Genomic DNA, 20,876 nt, shown 5'->3' on the forward strand with positions numbered 1-20,876 from the left:
AACAGAGAGCCTGATGTGGGGCTTGTTGCAGGTTTCGATCCAGGACCCTGGAATCATGACCTGAGCTGAAGGCAGAGGCTTTAACCCACTGAGCCACCCAGGTGCCCCTTAAATGAAAATGTTTAATTAGATAAACTTAATTGGATAGTTGGATAAACTTCAGTTATCTGGGACAATATGCAGAAGGGAACATTCCTAGGCTTCTGTTTAGCTGATACTGCATCACAGTTAAGATCAGTACTCTCAACCCATTTTAGAAAGAGAGAGTTTAGTGTCATTTGAAGGAGTCAGGCAAGACTTCAACCTGACATAGCTGGAAGTAGTTCACATCTTTGATGCTTTTATTCCTTCCTCCATGCACCAAATGCCAGGCATCATGACTAAGTGCTGGAAATACAAAGGTAAAAGACAAGCTTCCTGTCTTTACACTGAGTGGTAAAAACCTATGGAAAATCCAAATGGAAGTATCCAATAAGCAGTTGTAAAAGTGAGTTTAGAGCTTAGGAAAAAGACCCAGTTTGAGTAGGTAGATTTTATGAGGAATACATAAGTCATTATTTCTTTTAAGATTTTATTTATTTATTTGAGAGAGCATGAGCAGGGAGAAAGGCAAAGGGAGAGAGAAGGAGAGAATCTTAAGCAGACTCCATGCTGAGCATAGAGCACATCTTGTGGCTGATCTCACGACCCTGACATCATGACCTGAGCTGAAACTAAGAGTCTGACATTTAACTGACTGAGCCACCCAGGCACACTGCATAAGTCACTATTGTAACATTTGGTGTGGGTTTTCTTGACCAGTAAGAATGTGTAGAACAGGGCACCTGGGTGGCTCAGTGGGCTAAGCCGCTGCCTTCGGCTCAGGTCATGATCTCAGGGTCCTGGGATCGAGTCCCACATCGGGCTCTCTGCTCAGCGGTGAGCCTGCTTCCCTCTCTCTCTCTGCCTGCCTCTCTGTCTACTTGTGATCTCTCTCTGTCAAATAAATAAATTAAAAAAAAAAAAGAATGTGTAGAACAAGAAGAGATGGTTAAGGACATGACTCTAGGGAACACCAAAATTTAAGGAGAGGCCAGAGAAGGCTGAGAAAGAGAGGTCATACTAACAGAAGTGAAGTTAAAAAATACATATTAGGGCACCTGGGTGGCACAGTCGGTTAAGTGTCTGACTTCCGCTCAGGTCATGATCTCAGGGTTGTGAGATCGAGACCCACCTCGGGCTCTGGGCACAACGCAGAGTCAGCTTGAGATTCTCTCTCCTCCCTCTGCCCCTCCCACTTGTGCTCTGACTCTAGTCTAAAGTGAGTAAATAAATCTTTTAAAAAAAATTTTAAATTAAAAATATATATTTATTAAGTTCTTAGTTTCTGTCAAGAGGAACTACCCAGGAGCCGAAAGAGGAGAGCATTCCAAGGAAGGAGGGGTTACTTGGGTCAAACGCCATAAAGAAGGCAAAAGGATAAAGACAGAAGAGCTGTTCACTGAATGTGACAGGGAGGTCATTAACGGCCTTGATGGGAACAATCTCAGTGGATTAATAGGGATAAAAAATAAGATGATTGAGAAGTGAATGAGAATAGGGAAATGGGTACAAAGAGTATAGGTGGCTATGTAGTTCAGCTGTGAAGGGAAGAAAGAAACCAAGTGATAGTCAATTACAGACTAGGATCAAGGGAAAGCTGAGAATTTTTTTTTTAGGTACATGAAATCCTTGAGCATGTGTAAATACTGAGGGGAAAAGGTCAGTAGGAAAAGGAAAGGTTAAAAATGAAGGAGAGGGGTGTCTGGGTGGCTCAGTGGGTTAAGACTCTACCTTCAGCTCAGGTCATGGTCTTGGGGTCCTGGGATCAAGCCCCGCATGGGGAATCTCTGCTTGGCGGGGAACCTGCTTCCCCCTCCCTCTCTGCCTGCCTCTCTGCCTACTTGTGATCTCTCTCTCTCTCTCAAATAAATAAAGAAAATCCAAAAAAAAAAAAAAAATGAAGGAGAAAGGGGCACCTGGGTGGCTCAGTTAAGCCCTTGACTTTTGTTTCAGCTCAGGTCGGGATCTCAAGATCCTGAGCTCGAGCCCTGAGTTGGGCTCAGGCTGAGGTCTCCTTGTCCCTCTCCCTCTGCTCTTCCCCCTGCGCCTGCTCTCTCTCTCTCAAATAAATAAATAAAAATCTTTTTTTAATTAATTAATTTATTTGACACAGAGAGAGACACAGCGAGAGAGGGAACACAAGCTGGGGGAGTGGGAGAGGGAGAAGCAGGCTTCCCACAGAGCAGGGAGCCCAATGCAGGGCTCGATCCCAGGACCCTGGGATCATGATCTGAGCTGAAGACAGATGCTTAATGACTGAGCCACCCAGGCGCTCCCAAAATCTTTTTTTTTTTTAAATGAAAGAAAAAGGATTTGACGACATGTGGAATAAGGCCCCAAAGTAGGAGATGGGACAGATTTAGGCGACCAGTGTGTTAATTGTGAACACCTGCTATGTGTCAGGCACTGTACTAAGTGCAAAATGCCAAGAGAGATAAGCAACACTGCCTAGCTAGGCCCTGTGTGCACAGAGCTGATGGTAATGTGGGAAGCTGAACCTTGGACAGGCAACATGGGTGACATGGATGGAATGGGATGACAGAGATGCGAGGATGCAGCCAAGTGCATCTGGAGAGGGCCCAAGTGGTTGGTGGAATTCTCACATTACTGCTGTTTCCTCTGAAGACACATGTGGGTTCTGCTGAGATAAGGGAAGAAGTAGTAAAGAAGAAACTTGAGGAATGAGGTGGAAGTTTGAAATAACTACTTTTAAGGATTGGGAGAGGATGATTTTCTAAGCTTAGAGACCCTGAATTTATTAAAGTCTCCAATCTGTGGGACTGTGGGATTTTTCTCCATAAGACATTGAGGAGTAGAACAGAGTCATTTGGATTTGTCCTTTGAAGGAGTTCATCCATTTGTTTCCATACCCAGTGCCGCTGTCCTTACCTGACTGCCTCTGTCCCCATATCTTCAAACACCCTATTTTCCTGCTAGTAGGTTTCCTTGTCTTCTTGCTAAAATAAAGCATTTTGACAAATAATGACATTATTTGAGAACTTAAAATAACATCCTATTCCTGACAGATTATTTTAACCTACTTACCTTAGTGTTCCAGGCCTTGCATAATTTGTCTCCCCTTTCCCTTTCCTCTGCTTGTAACTAGTGTCTTTCTTATATTACTCATACCCAGCCTTTTGCTATCCATGCTTCAGGCTCAATGCTTACCAAGTACAAACTTTTGTTTAAGCTATGTTACTCTTTGGAACATTTACTTCTTTCTTTTGCACCAAGCCAACTCCCACCAAAATTCTCCCATCCCCCATGATAAAATGTATCCAACATCTTTCCCTGCAATCATCATGAAAAAGATTTATAGTTTTTCTTCATTTAGAAATCATACTCAACCTTTCTTTCTTCCTTTCTTTCTTGAGACCTGGTATTGCATTTTAATCATTTAGTGCATGTAAGTTTTATTTTAACTTTATTTTAAGTTTATTTTAACTCAAATAGATGGCCATTTTCTCCCTCGCCTTGCCCCTGAGATTTTATTTTTGGTTTGCTTGGCTGGCAATCCAAATAGTAGAGCATGCAACTCTTTTTTTTTTTTTTTTTTTTAAAGATTTTATTTATTTACTTGACAGAGATCACAAGTAGGCAGAGAGGCAGGCAAAGAGAGAGAGAGAGAGGAGGAGGAAGCAGGCTCCCCACGGAGCAGAGAGCCCGATGTGGGGCTCGATCCCAGGACCCTGGGATCATGACCTGAGCTGAAGGCAGAGACTTTAACTGACTGAGCCACCCAGGCACCCCAGAGCATGCAACTCTTGATCTCAGGGTCATGAGTTCAAGCCCCACACTGGGTGTGGAGCCTACTTAAATAATAAAAATAAATAATTAATTAAAAACAAAGTTTTCTTTTTTTAAAGATTTTACTTATTTATTTGCACACACAAAAGAGAGATAGTGAGAGAGCATGAGCAGGGAGGAGAGGGAGAAGCAGGGAGTTCAATGCAGGGCTTGATCCCAGGACCCTGGGAACATGACCTGAGCCAAAGGCGGACACTTAACCGACTGAGCCACCCAGGTGCCCCAAAAGATTTTATTTTTAAGTAATCTCTACATTCAACATGAGGCTTAAACCCACAACCACAAGAGTCACACGTTCTACCTACTGAGCCAGCCAAGCACCCCAATGGCCATTTTATTTTTTCTTACCTTCGAGATTTCATTTTATTTTTAAAGATTTTATTTATTTGAGAGAGAAAGAGTAAGGACAAGCAGGAGTGGGGCAGAGGGAGAGGGAGAAGCAGACTCCCTGCTGAGCAGGTAGCCTGACAAAGGCTCCATCCCAGGGCCCCAAGATCAGGACTGAGCCAAAGTCAAACACTTAACTGACTGAGCCACCCAGGCACCCCTTTCTGTGTTTGTTTCTATGAGTTACTGGAATAGCTACTACTCTTAAACTTAAAGGGATGGCCTTATGTGTGGTCATCATTTGTATAGACTGTGTGCCTGGTGACTTTTGCTGGCTGCCTGGCTGGAGTTGTGGCTGTTGTGGGCTCATGGTCTCGGCACTCTTTCTTAGGGCTGCCCTGGTGGGAGAGTAGATGGTCATTTTTTTTTAAGACTGGACCACATCCCACAGTGGATTGTACCTGAAGTAAGTGCTTAATACTTATTGGATGGAACTGAGATTTTAGTTGGGCCCTAAAATTTTAAATAAATTACACCTCAATCTCCATTCACTATTCTATTTAATGAGCATATAGTTGACCTAAGTCCTTGCTAAGAGCTGGGGAGATTTCTTTCAACCTCCAATGCCTCTATATTTTGAGCTGTCTTTCTCCCCAAAACCTCTTTACAACCTTTGAAACACTGAATTGGGGCGCCTGGGTGGCTCAGTGGGTTGGAGCCTCTGCCTTCGGCTCAGGTCATGATCCCAGGGTCCTGGGATGGAGCCCTTCATCGGGCTCTGTGCTCAGCGGGGAGCCTGCTTCCTCCTCTCTCTCTGCCTGCCTCTCTGCCTACTTGTGATCTCTGTCTGTCGAATAAATAAATAAAATCTTTAAAAAACAAAACAAAACACTGAATTGCCTTGGACCCAAGACCCTCTGTAATTAGCCTTGTGTAAGTATTGTTCTATTGTTTCTGATTAGTCTCACTGGTTCACCTGGTCTTCCATCTCCATGTCTCTGTGTGTATATTTCTTGGCTACTCACTGTGAGGCTTAGCCCAGTCAGCGATGCTACTACCCATCCTGATCTCAGTTCAGTAAAGACTGGCCATAAGTAGCAAACCCCTGCCCCTCCTCTCCTCCAGTCCAGAGACTAGTATGTAGGAGGAGGGGAAAGGAGGTGCCCACTCAGATAAAACTATCCAAGAATGCCAATATCTCCCAGGCCACCCACTATCCTGGGAATTTTGAGAACGTCTTTTGTCCCAGCCCCCACACAGGGAAAAATCTAAGGAGGCAATACCAAGGTGGGAGCCAAGCAGTGCTGTCTGAAGTAGTCTCATTCTCCCTCCCTGCTGACCTTCCCAGAATCAAAGGGTCTTTATGGAGGGTGGAGATGGAGAAGGAACAGTGTTGCTGTCTGAAGAAATCTCCAGGGTCCTCTAAAGGAAGATGGAACAACACTAATCCTGTATCTGGGGGCCAGTTAGGCTATGTGGGGTTGGGACAGCTGGTCACTTTCCCTCTTTGGAGTCTCCACCTTACTCCTCTTTCTGTGTGATTCTCTGAGTCAGTTTGTCCCAATCTCCACATCTCTCTTTTGGCTTGAGCCCCACTCACCTGTCCTCTTCCATCAACCAACAGCCTGATTGCCAGCGACCCTGGCTTCCTGGTTCCCTAGTTCCTGGCCTAGTGGCCCAAGCCCCTGCTGCTCTGACAGTTAGGGTGGGAGGGGAGGAGATGATGGGGACAAGAAAAACCTCCTGGTGACATCTTCCTTTCCTTTCCCAGGCCTCAAGCCCTCAAGTGCCTGCTAGGCCTCCCTTATTGGGGTCATGATGAATACAGGGAGGAGGCATGTGGGGAGACATAAGGAGGCTGAAGTAAAAACAGTAAAGAGGAGGGCCAGAGAGTTGGGGTAGAGTTGAGGTTGAGTGGGGAGACTCTCAAAGCGGAAGCAGGATAGCCAAAGCCCCTGGGGAGAAAGGAGGGAGGGAAAGTCGCGCGGCTCTGACAGCACAGCCCAGCCGAGGTCTCCGGGTTTTTCGTCTGTCGCTCCTTCCAGCTTCTCTTCCTCCCTCTCTTGTGAGATTTCTTCCCCAGGCCTCTCCATTTTAAAGAATGTGATCCCCTCCGTCCGAATCTTAGCGAAGGTCCGCGGGTCTCTCCATCTCGCGCCTGGCTTGTGTCTCAGGCTCAGCCTCCCGGCCTGGCCCTCTCGGGCGGTGCTTCTTACGCTCCGCCCCCAAGAAGGACTATTGGTGGAGAGGTGCCGAGAAGGCGGTGTCCAGACAGCTTCTGAGAGCCGCACTGGTTGCGGTGACCCAGAGGCGGGCCGCAGGCGGGGCCAGTCGGGAGGCGGGCGGGGCGGCTGGGGCCCGGCCCAGAGCCCCGGGCGGTCGCATTGTTTTCCTGCGCCGAGCAGCGGCGGGAGTGGGGGTTGCTACTGGGACCCAGGGCTCGCCTGACCCGACTGCGCCCGCGAGGTCGGATCCGAGCTCCATCCCATTCAGACGCTCGTCACGTCTCGCCAGAGCCCCAATCACGGATTGCGAACTCGGCGCGGTGCGGGGCCGCTGCCCGCCCGCTGCGATCTTGGTCCCGCTGACCCGGATCTCGGAGCAAGTACCCCGGAGCGGGGATGGGGTTGCAGGGAGGCGAGGAGGACCCGGGGCGCCGCAGGCTGGGGACAACCTTCCGAAGTGCGAGAGGGACCCGGGAGGGTGCCAGCGCGCTGTGTGCCTGCCTGACGGAGAGGGTCAGCGGAGTTGGGGTGCACGGAGGGGGGAGGGGACCGTGGCCGAACCCTGTAAATGCACTGTTGGGCGCAGGGTCCGAGCGCCTCTTCCCACCCGGGTTTCTCCGAGCCGCGTCCTTTGCGTTGGGGAGCGCGAAAGACGATTATTTGAGGCGCGCACCGTACAGAGGGTGGAAAATCTGGTCCCTTGACTCCCCAGCAGGAAAACTAAGGTTCTGAGACCCGCGGAGAACTGGACCCTCTCGATGTCCCTGCAGGGATGGGAAAGGGGACGCGTCGTTCCGGACTTTGGTGTGACGCCTGCACATCTGTCCTTGTGCAAACGGGAGTCTGAGCACTCTCAGGGGGTTGGCTTGGGCAGAGTCGGGGAAGGGGGGCCCCCCAGAAAAACAACAGTCCCCGTGCCCTTCTCCTTCCTTCACCCCACTCGCCCCGGGGCTTTGTTAGACCGGGGTCTCCGAAGGAGAAGAGCCTGGCTGGCGACTGCACCTTGAGCCCGAGGACCCCCCTCAGCGCTGGTCCCCAGGCCTGCCCTCCTCGGTTCCCACCCTCTGGCCCTGTTTCTCTGGCCTCGGAGACCCGCCTCCGCTCCTCAATCCCCGCTCCCATCCCACTCTGTCTGCGCCCGCAGGCCCCTCCAGCCCCTCCTCCCGCTAACGTGGCTCTGGGACCCGGTCCCGGCCCAGACTCTGCTACCCGCCCCTCTTGGAGCCCCAGATCCAGTGAAGGGGAGACACGCCGAGTCCCTGGCTTTGGGCCCACCTTATGCCAGGGTTTAGACACCTGGATTGTCCTGGTTGGGGGCTGGGTAGGAAAGAGGATAGGTGAGGAACCAGGGGCTGGGGGTGGGGGAAATGTCTTGGAGAAGGGAAGGCGCCTTCAGCCTGTTCCTCGAGGATTCTCCGAGCGCCCCTCACCCCCTCTACCTCTCCTCTACTCCCCCAGAGGAAGGTGTACTGGGGCGGGCAACCAGCCTGAGAGCTTCCTGCTATTGTCCCCAGCCCAGTCTCCCCTTCTCCATCCCTTCCCCAGCCTCCCCCAAGACTCTGCTTATGACTCTGGCTGTGACCTGGCCACTCCCCAGAGGTGGCTGCAAGGGCCAGGAGGAGAGAGAAGGGCTGTTTCCTCTCCCAGCAAAGGGAGGACCTTGGAGGAGGAGATAGAGACAGCCTGCCAGCCCCCCTCCCCCATTTGCCTCAGATGGTGGGTATTATGCAGCTGGGGTTGGTCCCAGCGGAGTAAGCCTTTCCCCAGGCCTGGAGTGGGATGGGGACTGGTTAGATACTGCTTCTCCAAAAACAGATATGGGAAGCCCTTTTAAAGATATATTATACTTAAGTCTAGGGGGCCAATGCAAAGGCCAACCAAGTGTTTTCAGAGGCTGGACTAATCCAGTCTAAGTTGGGTGGGGTGGGGTGCAGAGACATTGGGTGGGAGGGAGGCAGGACCTGCTCTCTCGGGGAAGAAGAAAGGGGCTGGGGGTGCTTGCTATCAGAGCATTTTGCCTAGAAATGAAGAGCATGTAAATGAGATGCAAATTAGCCTCTATTGTCCCCAGCTAGGGCGCTTTTGCGAAGAAGACTGCTGGATTCTGAGGGTTTTAATGTGGGAGTGGTCATCCTGCCCCGACAAACTCTCCCAGTCAACCTTTTCCCCAGGACTGGTCAAGCAATTCCAGGAGCTTCTGGCTAGGAGCCAGCCCCAGGCCCTGCCCTCACATCTTTAGGCGCAAAGCGGCCAGCACCTTTGCAATCAAGCTCAATGTCAACTCCCCCCCCACCCCCTCCCACACACACTCTTCCAGGGCAGCACGTCCCCTACCCTGGCCTCAGTAGACATCTGAATTTTCACATTTTCTTTTAAGGGATGTGGTAAAGAGGTGTAGCTAAGCCTCTTCCCTCCTGTCCCTTCTTCCATCAGGTCAGAGGTCTCCTATCCCCCTCAAACCCCCACAGGAGTCACCATCCCAGGTAAGGAAAGGGTAGCAGCTCCTGAGGGCAGGAGATGGAAGCTGGCATGGCCTGGGAACAGGAAGAGGGTCTGGCTGTTCTCCCCACTTGCCAGAGACCAAAGTTGTTTCCTGGGTGAAGATACCAGTTGCCCAGGGCAACTTGGAGGGGGAGGATAGGAGACCGGCTGTGTCCCTTTCTCTTCCCTTGGGACCAACAGCATCCGGAAACATGGAGGAGGTGGGGGTGGTACACGGTTAGGGAGGCTTGGCCTTTCAGCACCAGGGGGTCGTTAGTTAGCAGATGACTGCTCTGTCCCTGGGGGGGGGGTCATCATTAGCTGTTCCTACCCCTTCCCCTCCTCCAGCCCTCTTGGGACCCCATCTGACGTCAGCCTCCCCACCAGTGACGCTGAACTGGGGGTGGGGTACACTTGGGTCCTGGCTTCAAGAGTAGAATTGGGGAGATGGAATGGGCTGGTTCTGGAAGCCCAGGGTCGCTTGTTGAGGGGACACGGCAGGATGAGCACCTAAGGATGGGTGAAGAATAGCAGTCTGTTCACAGCAAGAAAGGATTCTCACCCTTCCTGCCCTGATTTCGGAGTGGTTGAGCCCCTCACTCCAGTTCGAGGGGAAGGAGGGCAGGAAGCTGGTGTACACCTCCCACGGGGTTCCACCTGGGTCAGCTGGGGGTGGGCTGTGGTGTTGATTGGTGGGAAGGAAGGCTGTCTCCCGTCCCTTCGACCATATCCATCTTTTTCTGGACTTTGGGCTACCGTTGCCTGCCTGTTGTTGAATTATTTATATTTCCATTTTGAGGCAGCCCGAAGAGGGAAGGAAGGGAGAGAGGGACATACATGTGCAGCCGTTTCTCCTCACCAGTACAGCCAGTTCCCTGCCTGGCTCCTCGTAGGGAGGTGGTTCTGCTCTCCTTGGCAAGTGTGAGCACTGGTTCTTTGGAGCCAGGAGGGAACAGGGGGCTAGAGAAGCTGGGAGGGGGCACAGTGGTCCGGCAGACAGCTGCAGCCAGAACTAAATTTAGCCTCTGATCTGGCTTTGATGCAGATTCATTTTTGGCTAAGGCAGCACCCCCACCACCACTCTCCTCCCCACCCAGCTTCTCCCCAGCAATGGGAAGATCCTTTGAACCATGAACTTAGACCAGGACGATGACCCCTAGGTTTCCTCCCCCCACTCTGTTCTTCCTCACCCCTATCGAGGGTGATGGCTTCCTCGCAGCTGCCTCTGCCTGGGCACAGTGCCTGCATGGCTCCCAGGGTGCCGCGGGGGTCTGTGAGGGAGGGGGAGGCAGACATGGTGCCCTCTTCCTCCTCACAGTGCCAAGGAGTCACTATTTATAATTTTAAGGCTTTGGTGTCTAATTATAACTGAGAAGGGGTTAGCAAGGGGCGGGGGCAGGAGGTGTCACCTACCGAATGTCCCAGGCCCAGTCAGGAGAGAAGAGAGGAGGCTGAGTGAGAAGGCTTGGAAGGGGAGCGGGTGTGTCCTGTCCTTACCTGAGGTCACGCCTGCAGGCCTCACACTAGCCAGTCTGGGCCAGTTGGAGAGAGAAAGGCCCTGAGTGACAGTGACAACTGGCTGGGACCGAGGCAGTGCCAGAGAAAGGGTTGTTTCCCCCAGCCCACAGGGTCTTCTGGGGATAGATCAGGGGAGCAGCCTGCCAGTGTTAAGGGTGAAGGATTCAGCCCTGTCCCCACTCTTCTCTGTCTCCTTCCAGGGCTGGCATATGGGTGAGGGGGCACCCCCTGGGGCCTGAGCTGCCCCGCACAGGATGCCCCGTGCACCCCACTTCATGCCTTTGCTGCTCCTGCTGCTGTTGCTCTCACTTCCCCATACCCAGGCTGCCTTTCCTCAGGACCCCCTCCCTCTGCTGACCTCTGACCTGCAAGGTGAGTGCCCTCTGCCCACCCCCCTGTTGTGTGAGCTCAGCACTCAACTGGGCAACCCAGCAAGGGAGGAGGGAAGGTGGGAGGTGAGGTGCAGGAAGACACGCAGCAGAGGGAAGTGGACAGGTGGGGGGGGGGCACTCAACCCTGTCACCCATCGTTGCTGGGCCCACTTGCTGCACTCTGAGGCCACACTGTGGAGCAGGGATTGACAACACAGACCCAGCTAGGGGGTTGACAACCCAGCTGGACCACATACTTTATTTAGCTGGTTTGAATCCTTGCCCAGCTGCTTGGGAGCTGCAGGACCTCGGTTGAGGTGGTTCACCTTTCTTTTGCCTCGGTCTCCTCATCCGCAGAATGAAGATAACAGATAGTGTTCTTCCTCATTAGAGTTATTTAGGGATTAAGTGAGGGCATCCACAGAAAGGGCCGAGAACGCTGTCTGGCACACACTCAGTGTTTTCTGTGTGTTTGCTATTATTATTAGTTACACAACGAAGGCTTGGGGCTGGTTCGGTGGTGCCCCCACACCTCTCACCTCCCTCTCCACCATCTGTGCCACAACTGAGCCGGGGTCCTGCTTTGAGGGAAACCTACACCCACTTTTTTTCTGAGAAGAAAAAACTTTATTTGCAAGTTCCTGTTATTTATGTAGGATTTTGAGTAATTCTGAGGACGAAAGAACAGCAGCTGGGTCCCTGGGAGTGAGAGTTGGGGGATAAGAGTAGCACTTTTGTGTGCCAGATGCTAGCCTAAGTACCTTGCAAATGCTAAGACATCAATCCCTGAACTCTGAGCTCCCTTGGAGTGCTGAAGATCTTGGTCAGACCCATGGCCAGGCCCGTGGATGCCAGAGTGGGTCAGGGAAGGCTGGAAACGGGGAGGGCTGAGGTAGCCTCTGAAGAACTTTAAGGGCTGGCAGAAATGGAGTAAATGCTCCAGACAGGACAGCTTGCGATGTGGGAACTAGAGAGGAGCACTCACCACACCACCACCACCACCACCCACCACCCCCCCGCCCTCCCCAGAAGGAACTGAGTTCAGCTTTGGGGTCAGACAAACCCCAGTACCTGCCATGTCCAAGCCAACCAAGCCATGCGAATTCCTTAATGGCTCAAGGCCATAGGCTTCTCATCTGTAAAATAGGACCACTATTAGTACTTCCTTCACAGAGCTGTATTTAAACGAGGCGCTTCTCAAGTACTAACAGGGTGGCTGGCAGAAGTTAAGTGCTCAGGGTGAGCAAGCATTATTTTATTAATTGTATTGATAGCTTTACCTCACAACTCACCTCGCTCTTCCACGACGTCCATGGCTGAGCTTCGTCTGGTTGGGAAGGATACTGAGGGAGGGAGGTCTGGCTGGCCCTCATCCCCCACATCTCTGTGTCTTCCAGGTACTTCCCCATTATCCTGGTTCCGGGGCCTGGAGGATGATGCTGTGGTTGCAGAACTTGGGCTGGACTTTCAGAAATTCCTGACCTTGAACCGGACCTTGCTAGTGGCTGCCCGGTAAACTGACCGTGGCACAGTTGTGGGGCCAACATGCATGCTCCTGGGCAGCCATGGGACCTGCATGGCCACTGCAGCATCTTGCAGGGGACACATGCAGGTGTACAAGCCATGGGACATGGACATGCTTGGACCCAGAGCACAAATGCCAAGGCATGGAGTACGGGGGAGGACAGAGGGCAGGAGGTCTGCACTGTTTGTCTCTGAGCTGCTGAACCTGAGCAGGATGGGCGCTAAGGAGCTCAGGTGGGGTGCCTTGATTTGGCTCTGATCCCTCCTTACCTGTCCCTTCAGGGATCACATTTTCTCCTTCGATCTTCAAGCTCAGGAAGAAGGAACAGGGCTGGTGCCCAACAAGGTGAGGGGCGTGTGGGAGGAGGTGCAGGCATGGAGATGAGGCTGGGAGCGGTCCTGTGGGGATAAGGGGTGGGGGGGGCAAGGACTCCAAAAGAAGCCATAATGTGAAGGGACCTCCAGATTGCCCCGTGATGTTCCCTCTTTTACTTGTTCCTTCAGTATCTGACATGGCGGAGTCAAGACATGGAGAATTGCGCTGTACGGGGAAAGCTGACGGTGAGGAGTGGGATGAGAATTCCGAGGGGAGAATTTCCTGCCTCCAGGCTCTGTCCAAGAGGTCCTGCACTGTGCCCGCTTTCCCACCCACTTCCATCTCAGGCCACAGGGGAAATGTGCAGGAAAGGGAATGAATGATTTTCACCTTCCTTCCCAGAAAAGTGAGGCTCCAGCAGGCCCAAGAATTTGCCTGAGGTTGCCGGGCAGTGATTAGCTTACTTGGGACTTTACCCACATTGCTATGACTGGCTGCAGGGAGGTGGCCTTACATCCTGGGCCCCCTGTCCCAGTCATCCCCCTGTTGCTGACCTAGAATTTTGGATTCTCTAGGACGAGTGCCACAACTACATTCGTGTTCTTGTTCCCTGGGACTCCCAGACACTCCTTGCCTGTGGAACGAATTCATTCAGCCCCGTGTGCCGCAGCTATGGGGTACAAAGGCAGAGGCGGGTGGCGGCGGGGTCAGGTTGGGAGTGGGAAGAAAACCCAAGGTGGGCGACCAGTTTGGTGGGGATGGGCCAGCCAGGTGGAGGATTGGGAGTGCCGAGCGCAAGTGTCCAGAAGGGGTGGGGGAAGAGGCAAGGGGACATGAGGGAGTGGACTGTGGAGTCAGACTCCAAGATGCCAAGGATTCCAAGAACCTGCTCCCTCTGCCTCCAGATAACTTCGCTGCAGCAGGAGGGTGAAGAGCTGAGTGGACAGGCTCGATGCCCCTTTGATGCCACCCAATCCAACGTGGCTGTCTTTGCAGGTGTGCAACTAGGCGTGTAAAAAGCAGGCCTGTGGCAGGAGGGGGATCCAGCCACAGCCTTTCTTCCGATTTGGTCTTTGCCTATGCTCCAGAGTGCAGGGTTGAGCTGGGGGCAGGGTCAGGTGGAGGGAGACCCAAGCCTTGGGTTAGGTGACCCCAGAAGAGCCAGATCCTTGGGCCCTCACCTGACTCCACCCTACCCACCCCTCCAGAGGGCAGCCTTTACTCAGCCACGGCTGCGGACTTCCAGGCCAGTGATGCTGTAGTTTACAGAAGCCTCGGGCCTCAGCCCCCACTCCGCTCCGCCAAGTACGACTCCAAGTGGCTCAGAGGTCAGGGCCGGGCCTGGGGAAGGTTGGCTGCTCGTGGGGAGGACTGTGGCAGGGAGCGGGCAGATGGCCGCTGGTTCGGTTCGTGTATACCAAGGCAACAGGCTGCGTGGGGCCGGGCGTTTCTGAGCGTACCATTCTGTTTCCCCTTTCAGAGCCACACTTTGTCCATGCCTTGGAGCACGGAGACCATGTCTACTTCTTTTTCCGGGAGGTCTCTGTGGAGGATGCCCGGCAGGGAAGGGTAAGGAGGTGGGCCCCGGTGGGGGTAGCTAGAGGGTTCTGCTCGATCCTGAGGAGCCAGTCAGAGTCAGAGGAGAGCTGCTGACCCTCATGTCCACCACACAATCCCCTGGACTCTGAGCCCCAACTTGGAGTTGCCCCCACATCCTGCTGTGTCTCTCATCCTTGACCCAGTCTGATCTAGTCCCTTGACCCAGTCCCTCCCTGCTTGCTCTGCTGTGGCCCTGGTGTCTGTCCCTTGGTGCTCCAGATACCCCCAACACCTGCACCCTGCCCCACTGGCCCTGAGGCCCTCACTGCTCTCCGCATCCCCTGCTCTCCTCCCCCAGGTACAGTTCTCCCGAGTGGCCCGTGTGTGTAAGCGTGACATGGGTGGCTCGCCTCGGGCCTTGGACCGCCACTGGACATCCTTCCTGAAGCTAAGGCTCAACTGCTCTGTCCCTGGGGACTCCACCTTCTATTTTGACGTCTTACAGGCCTTAACTGGGCCTGTGGACTTGTATGGCCGCTCTGCTCTCTTTGGGGTCTTCACCACCCAGACCAATAGGTTAGTACTAGACTAACCAATGTGGTTCAATCTGTCCCTTGTCTCACCAGCGTCCAAGCTCCCCTCTCAAAGCCTCCCAGTGCCCCTACCTGGAGGGGAAACTCCCTTCAAAGCCAGCTTGCTGTTCTGATCTTCTTTATCCAGCATGGCCCCCAGGGGGCTGCCTCACCCTCTCAGGCTCCGCCCCCTAACAGGGTGCTTAAGGTTAGCGGCTGTCTCACCTGGGAGGAGCTGTGTGATCCCTTCCAACACCTAGCCCGCATCTTTTTCTGGCTCCTTCAGCATCCCTGGCTCTGCGGTCTGTGCCTTCTACCTGGATGATATCGAGCATGGGTTTGAGGGCAAGTTCAAGGAGCAGAGGAGTCTGGATGGGGCCTGGACACCTGTGTCTGAGGACAGGGTTCCCTCCCCCAGGTACCCAGGATGAGAGTATTTTTTTGGGGGTCGGGGCAGAAGCAAGCAGCGCATTCCCACATGGGATTATGAAGAGTGGGTCTGTGGGATTATGGGGAGAGGGCTCAGCGGGCTGGCATGGGACTGGTGAACTGCAGAGAAGGGGGAAGCGGTAGTGTGAACGTCTGTGTGAAAGGAGAGATCAAGGGTTACCGATCGTGTCTGAGAGCAGTTGGTGGCGGGCACAGAGCCTAACTGATCCCTGGCTCCCTGTCCTAATGCTGTCCCTTCCCACGTGCCTCCCAGGCCAGGATCCTGTGCGGGAGTCGGTGTGGCTGCCTTGTTCCCCTCTTCTCGAGACCTACCCGATGATGTCCTGACCTTCATCAAGGCTCACCCACTGCTGGACCCCGCTGTGCCACCGGCCACCCATCAGCCTCTGCTTACCCTCACCAGCAGGTATGCCGCTAAAAGAACAACTGCTGACCAGCCCCCACGTCCCAGCCACTCTTCTCTGACCTCACACGGGTCAGTCACATTGGTGAGAGGAAGAACCCATGAATATAGAGGGAGAGAGGTATGAAGGAACGTCTGGGCAGGGGGAAGGACCTAGGAGTGCGCACCAGGATACATGGACTGTCCCTGAGACACTCCGGATGCCACCAGTCGGGTGGCCCTGACTGAGGCCTGTCCCTCCAGGGCCCTACTGACCCAGTTAGCTGTGGATGGTAGGGCTGGTCCCTACAGGAACACCACAGTCCTGTTCCTGGGCTCCAACGATGGGACCGTGCTGAAGGTGCTGCCCCCGGGGAGACCCTCTGGAGGACGTGAGCCTATCCTGCTGGAGGAAATCAATGCCTACAGCCCCTCCAGGTGAAGCCTTGGTCTGGCATTGCTCCCTGCCCCCCACCATCACCCCGCAGAGCAGGAATGGGAAGTGAGCTGGTAGACTGGGATGTGGGGATGTGGTGGGGACTCCAACACTGGCTTCCACGTGGCCGAAGCTATAAGGTAGAGGGGTTTGGTAAGAAGCTAGATAGTGTGGTGGGACAACCCTGGGAGTTGTAGTCTTGGGCACCTCTCCACCTTCTGTTCTTTAACTGACCCAGGGAGAACGGAGCCTCCCTTGCCCCATCTCTGATTCCTTCCTGCCTCACCCTAGGTGCAATGGGAAGCGGGCCGCCCAAACGGCACGGCGGGTCATAGGGCTGGAGCTGGACACTGAAGGTCACCGGCTCTTTGTGGCTTTTTCTGGCTGCATCATCTACCTCCCTCTCAGCCGGTGTGCCCGGCACGGGGCCTGTCGGAGGTGAGAGGGGCCTGACCCCCCCAGGGCCAACAGGAGCCCGGGAACACAGGCATGGGGGAAGGTGCGGCAGGGAAATCTAGGGGGTGGTTGGGAGAGAAGGGTGTGCCGGGCATTGTGCAGGTGGGCAGTGCCCAGGGCCTAGAACAGGCATTGGGACAGGGCAGGATGGAAACATGGGGTCAGGGGCCTCCTGCAGGCCAGGGTGAGAGCTGGAAGGGCAGGGCCATGGATGGGATTAGAGCGGCAAGCCTCATATGACTTCGTTTTCCCAGGAGCTGCCTGGCTTCTCAGGACCCATACTGTGGATGGCACAGCTCCAGAGGCTGTGTGGATATCAGGGGACCTGGTGGGTAAGTGAGGGGCCCCCAAATCTCCTGAGGAGAAAGTTCTGTTTGCCCCACTCAAAGAAGAAGCTCAGGGCCAGGGTGGGGGCTGGAGGCAAGATATGTAACCACCCTACGCTACCTCCGTCTCCTCCTAGGACTGATGTGGACCCAGCTGGGAACCAGGAATTCATGGAGCATGGCGACTGCCAAGGTAAAGAGGGCTGGGACAGCCATAGCCATAGCTGAACACGGCTGTGACGGCCATCAGCTACAGCCCAGGTGTGGGCTTATGTACTTCTGTGGCAGTCGCCCCCTTCGGTTCTTCATGAAGCTACCACCCTGCGCCCCCCGCCCCCACCTCCATCGTCACTCTCTGCCTCCCTTCTTCATAGATGGAGCTACTGGGAGTCAGTCTGGCACAGGGGATTCTGCTTATGGTGAGTCTGCCTATCCCAACACCATCTTCCCTTGCTCACCCCCCACGCACCCACGTCCGTGCTCCGTGGCAGCAGCAGACAGCTGCCCCCACACATTGGGTCTCAGATGAGGGTTAGCATCCTCCAAACAGCCCGCATAGAGCTCGGTGCTTGGCATACAGTAGGGTGCTTAATAAATAGTTTTTGAAAAAAATATGTGAAAGAATGTCCTGCATGGTGAGCCTTTCCCCATGCCCAGAGGAAAGTAGAGGCTGGAGTTCTGGACCTTTGGGTTCCAGAGTGGGGGCAGGGGTGGGGAGGACCCACTGAACGGGTGTCAGAGGTGGAAAACAGAAGCCTCACTGGCTCTGACCTGGTCTCTGTCACCAGTGCTTCTGGGTCCTGGCCCTTCCCCTGAGACCCCCAGCCCCCCCAGTGATGCCCACCCCTGGCCCCAGTCTTCCACTCTTGGAGCTCACACTCAGGGTAAGGGGGCTGGCTGGGAGGGATAGGAGTGAAGTGTGGGGCTGATGAGTCTTGAAGAATTCTAAGCCCCTCGCTGATGTGTTTGGTGCTCACTAATGCCTGTTTGGAGCTTCCTCTCCCCAGAGCTGGGCTGCTCAAACCCACCGCCTTCTGCACTGGCAGGGTTTGGAACTCGCTCTTGGCATAGATACAGGGCCTGGAGCTGGGATGGGTACTCCCCAGGCCCAAGCTCTAGTCTGTGTGTGAGGACTAGTGTGGTGGACTGTGTGTGTTGAGCGCGGGGGCGGGGGAGATCATTATGAGGACGGTCAGCCCGTGCTGGAGTGAAGCTGAGCAGCAGCAGCAGAGAGGTGAAACTCGAACTTGCCCTCCCATGCCCACCTACCTTGGCTGAGCCTCCCTCCTCCCCTCTCGGTCAGCAGGCGTGCGCCGGGACCTCCCCCCAGCCTCAGCCTCCCTCTCCGTTCCCATCCCACTCCTCCTGGCCTGTGCTGCTGCAGCCTTCGCCCTGGGCGCCTCAGTTTCTGGCCTCCTGGTCTCCTGCGCCTGTCGCCGAGCCCACAGATGTCGGAGCAAGGACGTCGAGACTCCGGGGCTCCCGCGTCCTCTCTCCCTTCGCAGCCTGGCCCGGCTGCACGGGGCGGGCCCAGAGCTGCCGCCGTCTAAGGACGGAGACGGGGCGCAGACGCCCCAGCTCTACACCACCTTCCTGCCTCCCCCCGACGGCGCAGCCCCGCCGGAGGTGGCCTGCCTGCCCACGCCGGAGTCCACGCCCGAGCTGCCCGTCAAGCACCTACGCCACGCTGGGGGGCCCTGGGAGTGGAACCAGAATGGGAACAACGCCAAGGAGGGCCCCGACCGCGCGCGGGGCGGAAGCGCAGCGGGAGGGCCAGCGCCGCGAGTGCTGGTGAGGCCACCACCGCCTGGCTGTCCCGGGCAGGCCGTGGAAGTCACCACCCTGGAAGAACTGCTGCGCTACCTGCACGGCCCGCAGCCGTCCAGGAAGGGAGCCGAGCCCCGCGCCGTGGCAGCGTTGACCTCGCGGGCGCTCCCACCAGAGCCGGCTCCCACCCCCGCCCCCTCCCTCTTTGCGGGCTCCAGCCTCCTCCCCCGGGAGTGCGGTCCGCCACTGAGGCTGGACGTGCCTCCCGACGGGAAGTGCCAGGCGCCGTCCACCCGGCCCGCCCTCTCCGCCCCTGCTCCCCGGCTAGGGGTCGGGAGCAATCGGAGGATGCCCTTCCCCACGCACCGGGTGCCCCCCGCCCTGCTCACTCGGGTCCCCTTGGGGGGACCCTCCAGGTACTGCGGGGGTCCCGGGAGACATCTCCTGTACCTGGGCCGGCCGGAGGGATATCGGGGCCGCGCTCTGAAGAGGGTAGACGTCGAAAAGCCCCAGCTGCCCCCGAAGCCTCCCGTTGTCTCGCCCTCTTCCCAGCCGGCTGTCCCCAACGGCAGCCATTTTAATTTTTAAAAGGGAGCTGCGCCACGTCCTCGGATGGCGCCCTTGAAGCCCGTGCCCTCAAAGGTCAAGAGCGTGGACGCATCTCCAAGGACAGAGCCCCTCCCTCTCTCCATGTTCCACACCTCCAGCCTTCCTGGACTCTGAGAGTCTCCCGGGGTCCCAGCCCGCCTCGGGTTTATTTATTGACGTCTTTCCCCCTGTCCTCGAGAGAGGAGTGGGAGGTGAGAAGCTCGCCCCCTCAGTGAGCCAGCTTTTCGGGGGGGAACTGGCGCACTTCCACTCCCCCCTCCCTCAGCCAAGCTGCCTTAACTCGCCCCTCCGGGCTTCCTCCACAGACTGGGCCGCGGGCGGGCCGCAGGGCGGATGGACAGACCGACGGGGCTGGGGCCGCGCGCGCGTTTGTGTACAGCGTCCTCGGGCCTCCCGGGACGTGCCTCCTCCTACTGTGTAGGAGCCTCCGCTTCCCAATACAGCAGTGTCCCCGAGCCGTGCCTGACTTTCCTAGCGGAGGGGGCGGGGCGGGAACCGGTCCGCTCGCTAGGCGCCTCTGCCCCCGAATCTCTGCCTTCATCTTCGCCTTGCATTCTCTCCCGAGTAATTGGGATGGCTGCGGTCCCACCGGGGTTAATCAGGAAAGGTTTCCTGAAGGAGGCAAGCGAAGAAATGGTGTGTGGAGATGAACCAGGGCCCAGGAGAACTGGGCCCCGGCAGAACTTAGGTGGGGTAGGGAGGGCACAGTAGCACGTTTCTGGATCGAGGATGTTTTCATAGCCTGTTCCATGGGGGTGGGGGAGAGTATTTTTTGAGAAATAAAATGAAGCTGCAGCGCAAGTGGTTTAAGTTTCACAACAGGAAATCTCGTCCTAAAGAATTTGGAGAGTGTGGGTCGCAGGATGGATAGGATGCAAAGAACGCTAAAGGATTCGGCCCTGTTGGTGGTGGGGTCTAGCCTTGGTTGTTCCCTAAGGAGCAGTTAGTTCCCTTTCTCAGAGCGCGTGTTTCCTTGCACGCATGCGTAACCTCTTGCCTCTGAGTCTCCCGCTGCGCTCCAGCCCGGCGCTCAGAGGATCAACTAGCGGGTGTCTGTTCTGTCGTTCTCTGGCTGGAGCTGGCTGAAGATACCTGTCTGTTATTCCGGGGACCAATGGGAGGGGCGGACAGGATCATCTGCCTCTCCCACTACCTCGAGTTTAAGGACACTTAAAGCCTCGCGCGGGAGGTGGCTGTTTTCACGGATTTACAGGTCCGGGTCTTTACAGTCGTGTGGCCTGAGTATCGGCTCAGTTGGAGCCCTAGGTCGCCGTCGCACTGGCGCCGCCTGGCGGCCGGCCCAAGCCCCGCAGCTAAGGAAGCCTTGGCAGTCCCATTTCCCCGTTCGCCATAGGACTGCCTTGAGTAGGAAACCCCTGAAAACAATTTGGTGAAGAACCGTGATTGTGCCTAGCTCCGCCCTTTATTTCCTGTAATCCTGACAAGTCAGAACTTTGCCCTAAGCCTCAATTTCCTCATCTGAAAAATGGGGTTGTTTGGGAGGCTCAAGTAATTATAATGTATGTAAAAATGTTTTAAAAGGAGAAAACATGGTACCTTGTGAGATGATGATTCCTCCAAACCCATGCTTAGGCGTCCTAACTTTGCGATCTCCTACCAAGCAATCTGTTTCCTTTTGTAACCTTAGTTAGGATCTTCACTTACAGATTTTACCCTCAAGGTGTTTTT

General features: G+C 55.1%; 1 protein-coding gene across 6 annotated transcripts; it reads left to right on the forward strand.

Moving 5' to 3' along the window:
- Positions 1-6,583: 6,583 nt before the first annotated feature.
- On the forward strand, positions 6,584-19,642 carry SEMA6C (semaphorin 6C). 6 transcript variants are annotated; one of them, XM_046022727.1, is made up of 20 exons: positions 6,584-6,953; positions 8,874-8,923; positions 10,640-10,811; positions 12,208-12,322; positions 12,617-12,680; positions 12,839-12,895; positions 13,226-13,327; positions 13,556-13,646; positions 13,859-13,978; positions 14,131-14,219; positions 14,548-14,765; positions 15,048-15,179; positions 15,465-15,617; positions 15,858-16,031; positions 16,321-16,467; positions 16,740-16,817; positions 16,949-17,004; positions 17,186-17,230; positions 17,600-17,695; positions 18,118-19,642. In XM_046022727.1, exons 3-20 carry the CDS (start codon positions 10,694-10,696, stop codon positions 19,164-19,166), a joined length of 2,904 nt encoding a protein of 967 aa, XP_045878683.1. In that variant the 5' UTR covers positions 6,584-6,953; positions 8,874-8,923; positions 10,640-10,693; the 3' UTR covers positions 19,167-19,642. The 6 variants fall into 6 exon arrangements, with proteins under 6 accessions (XP_045878683.1, XP_045878703.1, XP_045878673.1 ...); XM_046022747.1 differs by having other exon boundaries at positions 6,584-6,820; XM_046022717.1 differs by having other exon boundaries at positions 6,584-6,816.
- The last annotated feature ends 1,234 nt before the right edge of the window (positions 19,643-20,876 follow it).

This window comes from Meles meles, chromosome 1 (genome assembly GCF_922984935.1).
Source record: "Meles meles chromosome 1, mMelMel3.1 paternal haplotype, whole genome shotgun sequence".
In the NCBI taxonomy this organism is placed as follows: domain Eukaryota; kingdom Metazoa; phylum Chordata; class Mammalia; order Carnivora; family Mustelidae; genus Meles; species Meles meles.